Source organism: Myripristis murdjan, chromosome 21 (genome assembly GCF_902150065.1).
Source record: "Myripristis murdjan chromosome 21, fMyrMur1.1, whole genome shotgun sequence".
Lineage (NCBI taxonomy): Eukaryota > Metazoa > Chordata > Actinopteri > Holocentriformes > Holocentridae > Myripristis > Myripristis murdjan.
The window spans coordinates 7,036,587-7,050,904 of NC_044000.1; the positions used below are offsets into that span (position 1 = coordinate 7,036,587).

At 41.3% G+C, this 14,318-nt stretch overlaps 1 protein-coding gene across 3 annotated transcripts in view; it reads left to right on the plus strand.

Annotated features, from left to right (window-relative positions):
- Positions 1-14,318, plus strand: part of mphosph8 (M-phase phosphoprotein 8) — a 45,986-nt gene that overhangs the window by 8,135 nt on the left and 23,533 nt on the right. For 2 of the 3 annotated variants that reach the window (XM_030080102.1, XM_030080106.1), the window contains exons 4-5: positions 3,677-3,773; positions 5,340-5,600. In XM_030080102.1, coding sequence (XP_029935962.1) covers positions 3,677-3,773; positions 5,340-5,600 — 358 coding nt within the window. Of the gene's footprint in view, positions 1-3,676; positions 3,774-5,339; positions 5,601-8,868; positions 9,011-9,472; positions 11,418-14,318 lie in introns of those variants that run through there. The other variant, XM_030080105.1, reaches the window with a different exon arrangement.

The following is a 14,318-nucleotide window of genomic DNA, read 5'->3' on the forward strand; positions in this document are numbered from 1 at the left end:
GGTGTTTTGGCTGGCTAAAGGAGATTAGCATAATGAGCATTCTGGCTTCTTCATATTTCACTCAGAAGCATAAAGTAGCCTTTAAATGTGACATTGTTTGGACTAGTACAAGCTGACAGTGTGTGAATGAAATCTGGACAATATGTAACCTAAGCTGCAGACTGTCAGTACCACTAGACAGGGTAGATGACAGACACGGGGAGGAGCAGTGTAAATCCTCATGACAGCACCACACAGGGAGATGTGGCTACAACTACAATGGCCTGTGTATGTGATGCTGCCAGCACACAAGCAGGACTTACTGTACAAACATTTAATAGCACACTCTGCCTGCTTGGCCCACTGCAGGCGTACTCTGGCATGTGAATGATGTGGACCAAGCCTTTTCACAGATAAGTCACTGTTGTACTGCAATCATGTTTGGTACAACAGTATATTTTTCTAATCCATCAGAATGATGAATGGGATTTGGGGAGAAACAGTTGGGATAATCTGTCAAAGACTATGTAACCAAATTCCTGCCTTTTACATTATTATGTAGAGTTTATGGATGTAAACAGTTAGGTGTTGAAATTTACAGTTTGCATGATTCAAACAAATAGTGAATAGCTAATATTAATAAGTTCTTTAGTGTTTTCTTTTATCACAGACATGTATATTCGACGGTAAGCTTCTGTCGAAACATGTCAAGGTATGAAAAATAACATCTTTCAGTACACATGTCTGTGATAAAAGAAAACACTAAAGAACTTACTACAAGTGAAGACATAATGAATCCCATACTATTAGCTAATATTAATAACTAACTAATAATTAATAATATAACTAATAATTACACTCATGGAATGCAGGTGCCAGACCAATATAACATCAGTTCTTGGTGTGTTACAGTCAGTGTAAAGCTGGGCGTTGGAGAGTTGCTTCTTCAAACTGTGATAGTTACTTTCCTCTGTGAAGGTAAATGAGTCACTGAACCTCTTCATTTTTTGTTCCATTACATAATGGGACAGTATGTGTTTGTGACCACTAGATGGTGTTGTTCCTGCTGTATTGGCCCATCTTTTAGGTTGCCATCTGCTGCACTGAAAGTACAGTACTATGGTTGAGATTAGGATTGAAGAATGTACCAAAATACCACACTCAAATTGATTCTGATGGTGTAGTACAACAGCTGTGGAAGAATAAGTTCAGTGCCAAATTTAATTCTCTGTTTATTGTATGTGTCCTGGGGTACAATTTCCAATGAAACATGCAGGATTTACTTGCAGGACAAACATATAGAATCAGTCAAAACAGAAACAGGAGTAGCTTTTACTTGCTCTATTTGTTCTTGTGTAAACAAAGACTTAGACAAGTACAGATGTTGATCAGGATGATGAGTCAGATAAAGGATTCAAGGGTTTAAAAAGGTCAGCAAGTTTCAGAATCTACTGGTAGTTGCTTTAATTTGCAGGTTGTGTACTATGAAGGCACAGGGATTTCTTAAGGCTTTTCAGCATCCATGGATGGGACATGTCAGAGTTATGATAAACTGAATGTGTGGCTTGCTTTTTTCCTGTCAAAAAGTGTCTAGGTCATTCTTGGTTAGCCCTAATCAGTTTCAGTGGTTTCAAAGTTATTGTCTCTAATTGTCACCAAAAGTAAATGTTCCAGAAACACAGTTGTTTTGCACAGGTGTCTATTGGTTATTGAGTGGTTTCTGTCATGGTGCTTTGTATAGGCTCAATGGTTTTAGTGGTGTTAACCACCCAAGCAATAATAGATGTTTTTTTATTGAAATGCATAGGACTCTCATGTATTTATATGTATCTGTTTCTTTCAATACTGAATTGTCTTATAAACATGTTTTTAGAAAATTGGGCCATTGGTTGAGCCCTCTCAGAGTGCTGTTATTTATCGGATTATACAAGGAGTTGGATTGAAGCCTTTGGGTTTGCTTCACACCTACAAACTGAACTGCTGTTTTGTCAGACTGGCTTAAGCATATGAAGCACAGTTAGTTTACATCACACTCATGGGATGGTTGGTTATCTACTCAAACTTTTGGAAAAAGTTTTGACAAAAGTTTTGGTATGGCAAAGAAATGTTTAATATCAATGTTATCCCTGGAAAAAAAGGTGTGTCCATCTCACCATATTGAACATTATGAACTGTTCTAAAATAACAATGGCAACACACATGAATTTCATTACTCAACGAAATGTTGCATTGACACTAAGTACATTCTTTTACATTGGCTCTTAAGTCTCTTTAACATAAAGGATAGTTATTGTTCTTATCACCCTTTTTACCAAGTAAAACAGCAATAGTGCCATCTGGCGGTTAGACCATGGTATTACCACATTGGATTACTGCATGAACAACTTCAGTGACTCATTAACTGGTCCAGAGGAACATAACCTTCACTATATTTGCTGAGAAAGCTTCAAAACAAAATGATGAAGCAATACTACAAGGCCCAGCTTGATACTGCTTTTAAAACACACAGAACTGATGCTATATAGCGGCTGAGGCTGACCTGGGCTAGAGGTGGTCTCTGGGTGAGTTTTGACATTTTATCTGGATTCCTCAAATCTCAGTCACTGACATCTACAGGATCATGTGTGAATCCTACCCAAAGAAAATGTAGAGTCAGTTAATTAGCTTGAATACAGAATGATGCTGCAGTAATAATTTGTGCTTTCTAACTACAAGAACCCTTTTCCCGAACAATCTGAGCTGGAAGCCTCCACGGCATGTGAGTGGATATTGAATGACTCTACTGTTTTCAAAATCATGGTCAGTCAAACCCATGACAATATTCAGGAGCTGGGTTAGAGCTTTTATGGACTGAGTCCTTTATTTTAAAAATAATGTTTTGCTGGTGAATTTTAGCATCTATTGACAATTGTGGCTTGGAAAAAAGTTAGTTTCCTTGCCCAGTGGCATGGAAATTGCACTACATCATAAGCACATATGAGGGAACATGAACAACACAAGGCACAAAGCATTTTTCCATTTCATTAATATTCATGTATATTACATGAATAATTCTGCTCCTAAATGCTACATAAACATTTTTCAGCCAAAAACATTTGCCTGAAATTAATTACTCTGAAATGTAGATGATGCAGTCATGATGCAAGGCAGTGTTTAATCTGTCATTTTTCTGCAGCTGTTGTGCTTTTAGCAACACTTCTACATTGGTCCTATATTTGTCTCTGTTTTGGGCCTAATTTATGATACAATTTGAGGTTTTAGTTCTACAAATGTTTTTAATCATAATATAATCATTACCTCCAGAGCACTGGACTGTCATTTTTAAGTAATAAACAACAGTAAAATGCAATTAATCACAATGTTTATTTTAAATTTCACATTTTCTCTTGCACTGGTGATTAATTTCCTTGTTGTGGTGATGCACCACTGCTAAATGAAAAAAAGGGAAATTACTGTGTAAGGGCTTAAGTCACCCCAATTCAATTCTGTGCTGTTACTAATTTTGACATAACAGGTGTCATTTGTTTCAAATGGTGGTGTTTCTCTTTGTAACCAAACTCTTAGTTACTCGTGTATCGCCAGTGTGTAGGTTTCACTTGGGACTAATGTTGTTGGCAGCCTTCTAAATATTTGTTTACTGCGGGTACCCAGTGGTTTGCTGGGAACACTGATGTTAACATGTTTTTTCCAATGTTAGCTCATTGGGAAGATTGAGAAGAAGACCAAGACGACCAAAGAGTCACCAGCTCAGAAACCAGAGCCTGAGAAGATGGAGAGGACCAAGCAATCTGATGGTGAGCAGGGCACAGATGAAACACCAATTTATGAAGTTCACCTGTGGGTAGGTGTCAGAGCATGATGCTGTGATGAAGGCTCCGGGTCACGCGTCAGCATTAAAACATTTGATATGGAATCTTGAGCCTGGTCTTGCCCTTAATTTTGGTGTGCCACTTTTTCACCTACCCACAGGTGAACTTCATCTTCAGTAACCTTTTAAGTTGAGCACCCACTGCCGATTGGCCAACAGGACTCGCACCTGTCCCAGATAACTTTAATTAGTTGTCTCCACTCTCAAACACCAATTTATGTTTCTATACCAGAATGCCATGGTAGCTTTAGTCCAGCTGCTAGAAATAGCTACTCAGCTAGACAAATGTCCCAGGTACAAGCAATACTGTCAGTCAGAGTATGCATTTACTGTACACTGTTTTCCTACAATGCATTGTGTTGTGGAAAGGGAGGAGCTACACAATACAGTATATACACGATTACATACTGACTTTGGAAACATAATGCATTTATTGAACTTTTTTAACAGTGTATTTCCTTAAACTTTAAATACAAAGATGCCACTGGCTGTGAGTGAGTTCAGGCTTTTAGTGAGGGGCACTTTCGCCAAAGGGTTCGCTGGATTTACAATGGAAGACAGAATGAGAACATTGTAGCCAAACAGAATGCAGCACAATGACGGTTTTGTCTTGTTTCATAATTGCACACACCTGCCTCATCTCTCTCATTGCATTGTGAGGGGGTTGAAGCAGCAAACTTCTGTTAGCCTACATCAGTGTCTAATCATGTGGTGGATGAATAAAATACCAAAAACGTAACAAGATAATATTCAGAATTTAGTTACAGAACTGTTGATGTGGTTGCACTGCTGACAGTTTGTGGGACTGATGATCTCCTCTTGCTAGTGCACTATGTTTGTCTCTTAAGTTGGCAAACTCTGCAAATTTGTGGCTTACCTGTCCTACCTACTACTTGTATGACTGACAAGCACACAGCCTACACACAAGCAAGCACCTCTCCTCTCACAAATGTCAGTAAATGCTCATGCTTTAGTGCATCCAAAGCATTCCTGCCTCCTGTGTTTTTGATTGTTTTGTGACAAGTAACACTGACTGGTGGAGCGGCTCAGTTCCATGTAGTTTTAAAGTGACGGGAAACGCTGAAGAAATATTTGATGCTATAAGTGTCACACGAATCCCAAGAGGTGTTTTCGGGCAAACATGCATCTTGTACCTTCTAGCAGAGCCAGAAGGTGTCACCATTTATCGGTAGGCCTTCAGCAGGGCAGAGGGCAGAAATGGTTGGACTTCACAGAGTTGTGTAGTGTGAGGCATTATGGTTATTAAAGTGTTTACAACAAATATCCCGCCAACTTTCTTTTTCATTCTAAAGTCATGAAATTAAATGTGTTGGGAGACAATAGGCTTACCATGCACGTTAATGCGCAACCACAGTAGAGCCAGTATTACTTTATCCCAATAGGTATACACATTTTTACTGGTGTCAAGTATGTACCTATACTGCCACCTATCACTTTTTCACACTGACAGGCCACTTCTCTGCTTCTCTAGCCTCTAAACCTGGCCAGAGTTATGGCTTCAGCCTCGACAATGATGAGAGGGAGGCAGAGGAATTTACTCCAAAATCGAGGTTTGGAGAGGATTCCCGGGAGCGGAGGGACAGGCCGGAGGAGGCGCAGCGGTCCAGCTGGGAGAGGAGAACCCCCACCGATGACAGAAGGAAGAGGAGGGAAGACAGCGAGCCTAGACTCTTCATGGCCTGCGATGACAATCCAGATACCCAAGACCCACTAGAGGGCACCGACAAGTCAGGTATACTGTAAAGTTGGACTGATGGTGTTTAACCTCACAAACTCCCCCAATTAGGGGATTTTGGGGTACCCGAACATTGAGTTCCTAAAACACTGCCCTAATTATGCAGAAATACAGTCATACTGTACAACAAATTAAACAGGAGAAACTCCGCTACAAGCACATATAAGTCATTTTTACACACACCAAAGACAACTCAAACACCAAGCATATGACAGCAGGGTTTCCCCCAGTGCTTTATAGGCCTGGCGGGCTGCCAGGCTTTTCTTGCCCCCCCGCCAGGCTAAGCGTCGCTTGTTTATTTATTTTAAATAGGGTTTTTTTATGCACCAGAGACAGTGATACCAAAGATGGTATATAGAGCTTTTAACCGCATCTGGTGATATGGTTAAAAGTGAATGGTGACATCTTATGGTCAATACGTGAACACATAAGGGGTGAGAGGTCAGGTGTATTTTCCATCACCTGAACCCCCAAAACCACTGCCTGTCTCTACCTGTCTACATGCTAACAACTTTTACGCGACATGCCACGGAGAAAGGGTAAAAAAACATTAGAGGCTTTCTTTTTCCGAAGTCAGAGGCGCACTGGAGGAGACGATGAGCCCGCTCGTTCACCCCCAGGCCGAGGGGAGTGCATCCCCGGCGAGCCGACCGAGCCGCAGCTTGATGATGAGGCAGAGCCAGTGCGAGTTAGCACAGATGTTAGCACATCATCAGGGCAGCTCTCTGCGAGCCACAATGGTAAACATCGAACTAGCGGATTTAATTCAAAATGGTTAGCTGACCCTAAATTTAGCAGATGGCTCTACAAGACCGAGTATGGTAAGCATGTTTTGTACTACATTAAAATATTAACAATAATTACAGGGCTCTCAAGTCTCACGCATTGGGTGTGAGAAACACGCATTTCAACCCATTCACACGCTCACACATCGCACCTTGTATTTCTCATGCAGAGAAATTACCAGGATAACGCCCACCAAGTTGCGCCACTATTTTTTATAACAGTGGTAGTGACCTATAATCACGGATGGAATCACGGTATTAGCCAAATAAAGCAGAATCTATTTTTAACGCGGAATGTGGCGGAATTTGACAGAATTTCAATGAAATGCTGTTTTGTGTGGAATATGAACGTATGACAGGCAAAGGCAAAGAAGATTTCCAGACTACAGCAGCGCACTGACTTGGATTGTGTAACAAACCAAAGAGTTCCCTCTCGGCTCTATTTTCATTGGCTAAAAGCAGCACACTGGCTTAGCTTGTCTAGTCAGAGAAGAGGTATCACTTCGGCTTATTTTGCAACCTGTGTTATCACACGCATACTACTGCTCATTCATTGGTAGCTGAATTGTTAGGTCTGTTTGATAAGTAATTTACATTTTTAAAATAATAACAATAATAATTTAACATATGCCACTTGCTAAGCCACCAGGCTTACCAAGTTTTCTGGGGGAAACCCTGTTACAGGGCATGCAAACTTGCAGGCATGCAAACGTTTGATATGCATGAAGGCTACAATTAAGAAACATTATTGGATAACTCTGATAATTGACATTTCTCTGGCCCAATCGGAATCTCAGCTCTGGTGGCGGTGTGATGACGTTTGCTTGAAGCACGCGGCATCAGCTGAGCTCAAAAAAAAAAAAAAAAAAATCTAACAGACGTTTCTCTGGATCCAATAGAAGCGCAGCTTTCGTTCTCAACCACACTAACAATAGGCCTACTAGCCAATCAGAAGTAGGGCGGGGGCGGGACTTGCGTGTTGACAATCAGGTGCTCCATGTGCCGTCAAAAGTGAGCCCCGTTAGCCTACAGTGACGCACTGCAACCCACAGGATGGACTGCAAGTTAATGAAGCCCGGGGAAGACAGCAAAGATGTCTCTTAAACCGATGATGACGGCGCCGACAGGATTTGGCATGCCTACTTTACATATCGATATTTCCTAGACCATTTACGATATACAGAAACTTCAAAAAACGTCGGAGAAACGGAGCTTTGCACCTATATACAGTGCCATTACGGTAACTCCGTAGGACTACTGACACTTCTACCGTCCAATCACAGAAGAGTCCCCGGTGTGTCACATGTTTGTAATATGAGCTTCTCATACCGTAACTCCTGAACCAATGGTGCGATCGAAAAAATTCAGACGTTTTCTGAAAGCAGAGAACCGGAGCTTTTCTGATGGTGTGCAAAAGCACTCAGTCATTGCACAATTCTGACAATTCTACAATCATAAAAAGTAAAATAAATGAAGGCGGATTTAGTTTAATTGCAGGGTTAAGAGGGTTAAGAATAAATGGCGATGGCCTTCGATCGAGGAGAATTGGAGCAATGTGGCAATAGATAGTTACAAGATAGTTATTATTTCAAACATGGGCACAAATTTAGATAGGGTCAGGGGGGACAAGTCGCCCCCAATATTTATGAAAGATATACATATTTATAAAATGTATAATAGATATTTATAAAAATAAGATTTTCCTTGTAAACTGATGCATAAAAGTGGTAAATGGGTGCATAAAAATCCACCAGAATGCAGGAAATTAAATGTAAGATGCTCAAAATTTCCAGGGGGAGCACCCCCTGAACCCACACTAAATGTGTCCCCCCCACTGTCTAAGGGAAGTTTGCGCCGTTGATCTCAAATAATGTATAATTGTTATACGATGAAATTTGCTGCATACATATCACCCCCCCAAGTGTACTTGTTAATTATCTACTCCCACTTTTGAGTGTTCTGACTGTGTAAAATAGGGACTGTTATACTTGTTGCCAAACTATGGGATATACTATGTTCCTATAGTATACTATGGATATTCCTATACTATGGACATACTATATACTCCCAATACTACCCGCCAATACTACCCGTCCACCTTTGTTTCCAACCAATGTCAACTTCAACCTCACTTCAGTGTTGTTACAGGACAGCTTTCTGTCGGAAGAATGCAACGAAGTTCGTTTCGCGCCTGTGGCCTTTGTTCCCTTATAGTTAGCCAATCATGTGTCTGGCACAAATTTCGATACTTTCCCTAAAATCTATTGACTCTGACGGTTAAAACGAGGTGTAAATCATCCAAATCGACCAATCCCCTGCTGAGATATAAGCTAGCGTAACTACCGAAGCTAAGTCCCCCGTATTGCTTCGTTATGCACTACAGCATAGAGCGTACAGTAGGAGCGGCGGTACACATCTGTGAGTGCATTTGTGAGAAAGTTTGTCAGCATTTTGAGCATTTATTTTGATAAAAATGGCAGGATGTCGTCCAGCCAAGCTTTCTATGGAGGAAGTGTTTGAGGAGGATCCGGAGGACCCAATGTTTGCTGCAGACTCCTCATCTGAAGAAGATGATCTGTTGCATACCTTCGTCAGCGACAGTGATTACCCTACATTCGAAAGGTACAATGCAATTCTTTATTTACTAGAGAGACATCTCAAAGAGAGGATCATATATACCAGTATATAATGTATACGTATAATGTCTGTTTTATGCTAGATAGATGCATGCGTGTGTCTGTGTATATATATATATATGTACGTGTGTGTGTGTGTGTGTGTGTGTGTGTGTGTGTGTGTGTGTGTGTGTGTGTGTATGTATGTATGTATGTATATATATGTGTGTGTGTGTGTGTGTGTATACATACATACATACATATATATATATATATATATATATATATATATATATATATATATATATATATAAAATGTATGTGTGTTTGTTTTTTATGTTTGTTTACTTCCAAGTTTGTTGATTATTATTATCACACATCTATTGCTTTTGTAATTACATGTATTGCACTTTCAAAACAAGGCCACTGAATAGATATATTTGTTTTTCTTCCGCATTTGGTTTGGCAGTGATGACGATTATGAGCCCCAACCATCAACATCCCAGAGAGGCCCGTTGTCTACTTCCACCCCTCAGAAGCAGGGAGGACGCCCTCCTCATCCAGCTTCTGCTCCCCTTCCTGAGCTCTCATACTCTTCGGATTCGGACTCACCTGAAGAGAGGCAGCCAAAGCGAAAAGCAAAAGCCACATACAAAACAGCAAGCAAGCGTGGTCGAGGTGGGTCTGCAACACCAGCAGTGAGAGAAGGAGAGGAAGTGGAAGAAGAAGAGGAGAGGTGGCATGACAGACAGGAGAAGGACAAAAAACCCAACCCTCTGCGATTCATGCCGGCTAGGATCCCTGGCCCTACATTTGACACAACTAGGTCATGGTCTCCCCTTGCCCTCTTCCAGCTGTTTTTTTCCACCTCTGTTGTCCGTACCATAATCAACAACACCAATGCCAACGCTGCCAAGAGACAACAAGCCGGAAAGAAATTCAAGTGGGAAGTGCTTACAGTGCAGGGCTTCTATACATTTTTGGCTGTGATTATTTTCACTGGCCTTGTGATGGTCCACAATAGAGCTGACTTATGGAGGAAGACATTCCCGTACAATTTCTCCTTCCCAGGTAACAAAATATCACGTGGGCGTTTTGAGGCAATCCTGTGGTCACTTCATCTTAGCAACCCTGCTGAAGATGAAGAAAATGAAAAAAAGAAGAACACTGGGGAATATGACCGTCTCTTCAAAATAAAGCCTCTCTACAGTGAGCTGGTGGAGGCCTGCAAAGCCCATTTCCATCCATATCAAAATCTCTCAATCGACGAGCGCATGGTTGCTTCTAAAGCCAGGATAAGCATGAAACAATACATGAAGAACAAGCCCACAAAGTGGGGCTATAAGCTGTTTGTTCTTGCAGATTCTTCCACAGCCTACACGTGGAACTTTTTTGTCTACACAGGCAAGAGTGTGTCCACCACAGGTCAGGGTCTGAGTTACACAGCAGTCATGGACCTGTTGCCTTTTCCATTGCTCGGTGGAGGCTACACTGTGTATATGGATCATTTTTACACAAGCCCTGCCCTAGTCCAGGATTTGGCGAAGAAGTTCATCGGCTGTTGTGGAACCATCAGGAGAAATAGAATAGGTTTTCTTCAGACCCTGGCAAATGACCTGCCTAAGAAAGCTGAGAGGGGGGATCTGCGTTGGATACGGCGCAGCAACCTCCTCTTTGTGAGATGGATGGATACACGGGAAGTGACCATGTGCTCGTCGGTGCATGAGGCCTTCACTGGACAGACAGTCAGGAGGCGGGTGAAGGAGGCTGGTGTGTGGCAGGTGAAGCATTTACCTGTCCCCGACGCTGTAGTGGACTACAACCGCAACATGGGAGGTGTGGACCTATCGGATGCACTGATAGGCTACTACAGCGTCCTCCACAAGACCATGAAATGGTATAAAACTTTTTTTTATCATTTTGTGGACATCGCAGTAGTGAACAGCTTCCTGCTACACAAGGAGCTGCTGAAGTTGCGGAACCCCACCCAGACAAAGCCGCACACTCAAAAGACCTTCAGAGAGCAGCTGCTGAAAGAGATGTTGGAGTTTGCTGAAAGCTCAGCAGCTACTCCACAGCCTGCCTCTACCCGCACCACATGCATGCCCCTCTACTATGCAAGTGAGGACTCTGACAGAGTTAGAAAACACTGCAAGAGGTGCTTGGATGCTGGGCTCCCAAAGGTGAAGACGGCTGCCTATTGTAGAAAATGTCAGGTCCCACTGTGTCTCAGTACAAAAAAGAACTGTTTCCAGCTCTGGCACGACAACCAGTAGAGAGGAAAAAGAGACTCAGGAGGAGATGTTTTCAGGTGCACTTAACAGTCAGTGTAAATAGTTGTGTGTGAATTTTTTACAATTTACAGTTTACAGTTTGTTTTTATTATTGTTGGTAAATTGTTTTTACGTGCACTTTACAGTCAGTGTAAATAGTTGTGTGTGAATTTTTTATAATTTACAGTTTGTTTTTGTTTTTGTTGATAAATAAATATGTTTCATTTTGATTCAAACTTCAGTTGCTTTATATGGTTTTCTTTGAAAAATGTGTACAGGTTTGGTTGATTTTTCAAAAAATTGAAAAATCTCAAAAAACTCTAAAACTGTTAAAAATGTATTTGATGATCACCGATAATGACATAAAAGTGAAATATATAGTTCAGTACATCAAAAACTTCAAATGGTACAGATGGTGCCAAAATGTGCCAAAATGACCATTTTGGAGAGTCCGCCTCAATCATGTGTCTTTAACTGGCCGACCGCGGTCCACATCCAGACCCAGAAAGAGTCCAGTCTGGACCCAAGCCCCATAGCTAAAACCAATGAGGTTTTTTCTCTCTTGCTCTCTCGCGGTGCAGAAAACTGCATGAGCTGCTTCGGGTAGTGCATTATATCACTTGTTTACTATGGTGTGATGCTAGCCAATCAAATCAGACCTCTGACACGACGCTAGCCAATCATATCAGACCTCTGACTCGACACACATGGTCACAAAGCTTACCGAGCATTTCCGAAGTTGATTACTGACCGCTACTGCATGACAAGGCCGAGCATGGACTCCGCAGCTCCCCGTGTGCTCCGGGGTTCCGTTTCATAAAGCAGGTTTAGTGAAAACTCTGAGTCTGTTAACCCTGAAATGAGGGAAACTCTTGAGTTTTCCGCTTCACAAAGGGATGTAACTCAAAGCAGAGAAAGAGGGGTAGCCTAACTCTAGCCTGTTTCACAGAGGGAGGTAACTTAAGGTCTCGGTCAGTTACCGCAGTAACAGACTCCATGAAACTAACCTGGTCGGGACGGTTTTTCTCATGAACAAGGCATGCACTTTCCACAACGATCCCGTGGATGAAGGTCCAGTGTTACTGCACAAAGAATTAAATATTCGTCGGGAGATGGTTATAAGACCGCACATAGATGTTTTACCTGTTTGAACAATGTTTTTATATTTCATCTTAAGCTGCTGCCAAGTGCGCTTCTCCCCTGCGGGATTACACCTAAATGAAATAAATTAATAGGCTACCATTCAAGCAGTTTTCCCCTGTAATATTATTGTGATTGCAACGGACTACATTTAAACTTACGAATTGACCCGAGCAGCAATGTTCTCCCATGCCGTCTCCCTCTCCTTTGCCGCTGCAAGCATCGGGCTTGCATAAACGCAGCCTGACGCTTCCCCGTTGCCATGGTGACTCGTCAAATCGTGGCTCCATTGACGCTGTCTTTTTACAGCTGTGAGGCACGTGCTTAACTCCAGGTGAAACTACTACGAGTTGATCAAACTAACTCATATCAGCTGTTCTGGAGCCGAAAACTCAGAGTTTCCTATCTCAGAGTTGATCAACTCAGAGTTCGGGGTAAGACTCGGAGTTTGTTGAACCTGCTTTGTGAAACAGACCCCTGGGCTGTAAATCCTGCAGAAATGCAGGTGAATGTTTCTCAGATAATTAATTGGCAGTAATTGTGTGCGTGCTATAATCCGCCGATGTCAATAACTACATTTTTGACAGTGGCAACTTGATTGACTTTGCAGTGGTTTTAATATTGAGTTCTACTTCATATATATTTTTATATGCATGTAGCCTACTATGCGATTTAAGCTCTGGCTGATCCTGCCTACCCAGCCACGGACCTCACTGCGCGCTAATTCATGATATACATTGAAACGACAAGTCCAAAGCATTAACTTTAAAGACACCTCAATCTTGGTGATGGGTTTGGGGCATGTGTGTCTGAGTTAACGGGAACGAGCCAAGCGTCTATTTATTTTTTTTTATACCGTAAGTGTTGCAGTATAGGGGCATGGGTGAGGTGCACAGAATAGAGGCTCTGTGAATAAGCACACAGCACTTTTTGGCCCCCCAACTGCTTAAGTGAATCCGGCGCTCCTGGTAACAGTAAACATGTCATGTTCTAAAATGAGGAAAATAGATAGTGAAAATGAAGCACTCCTTTTTATCCCTTTTAAATGTGAAATCCATCTTAAATGTGGTCTCAATAAATATTGTTGAAAATTTATTGAAATGTAGTGTACTTTCTTTGATTATAAAGTACTGTACTGCTGAAGTGATTGATGTTTCAAATGAGTATTGCACAGTAAAATTACAACAAATGCAATAATTCAATAGGAATATTCAAGGAAAAACATCAACTGAGGGCATAAAAAACAAATGCTTATTCACCGGACCCAGGCCTGTGGCCATTTTGTCAAAGTGGACCTCTTGGAATTTTACTTGATGACCCCTGGCCTAAATAGTCTGTACTAAAACCTCTGTAATTTTGCTCTGCTTCACTTTATAAGCATCAATTTTGGCAGAGAAAATGGTAACATGTTGTGCTGTGCTTTGATTTTGATTTAGAGCTTCATCTGCAACATTTCAAAGAGATATTCACTGACGAAGTGTGATTTTTTTTTTTTTTTTTTTAGGCGGAAATTAAATCTGTCATTTCTGCTGTGTGCCATCTTGATTTACTCTAAGCCAGTGACATAAATACTGATACTTACACATCTGAACAAATTTCACAAGTGTTCCCTTTATTATGACACCAAAATTATTCAAATAGACCTTGTAGATGCAGAGATATACTCTATTCATTTTGGATATGTCATTTTCAAGCAGAAACCTAAAAAAGAGCCTGGCTGACAACTGGTTAATACTTGAATCATTTGAGTCCACAGTCCAGAGGTTCGATTGATTATGTTAATATCATCTATAGTCACAACTGTTATTGAGATTTTCAGAACACAATTACACACACCACAACTTCACATACAAGCACAGTGGCAAAAAAGTTGATGTAATACTGTAATATGTTGGCACATAT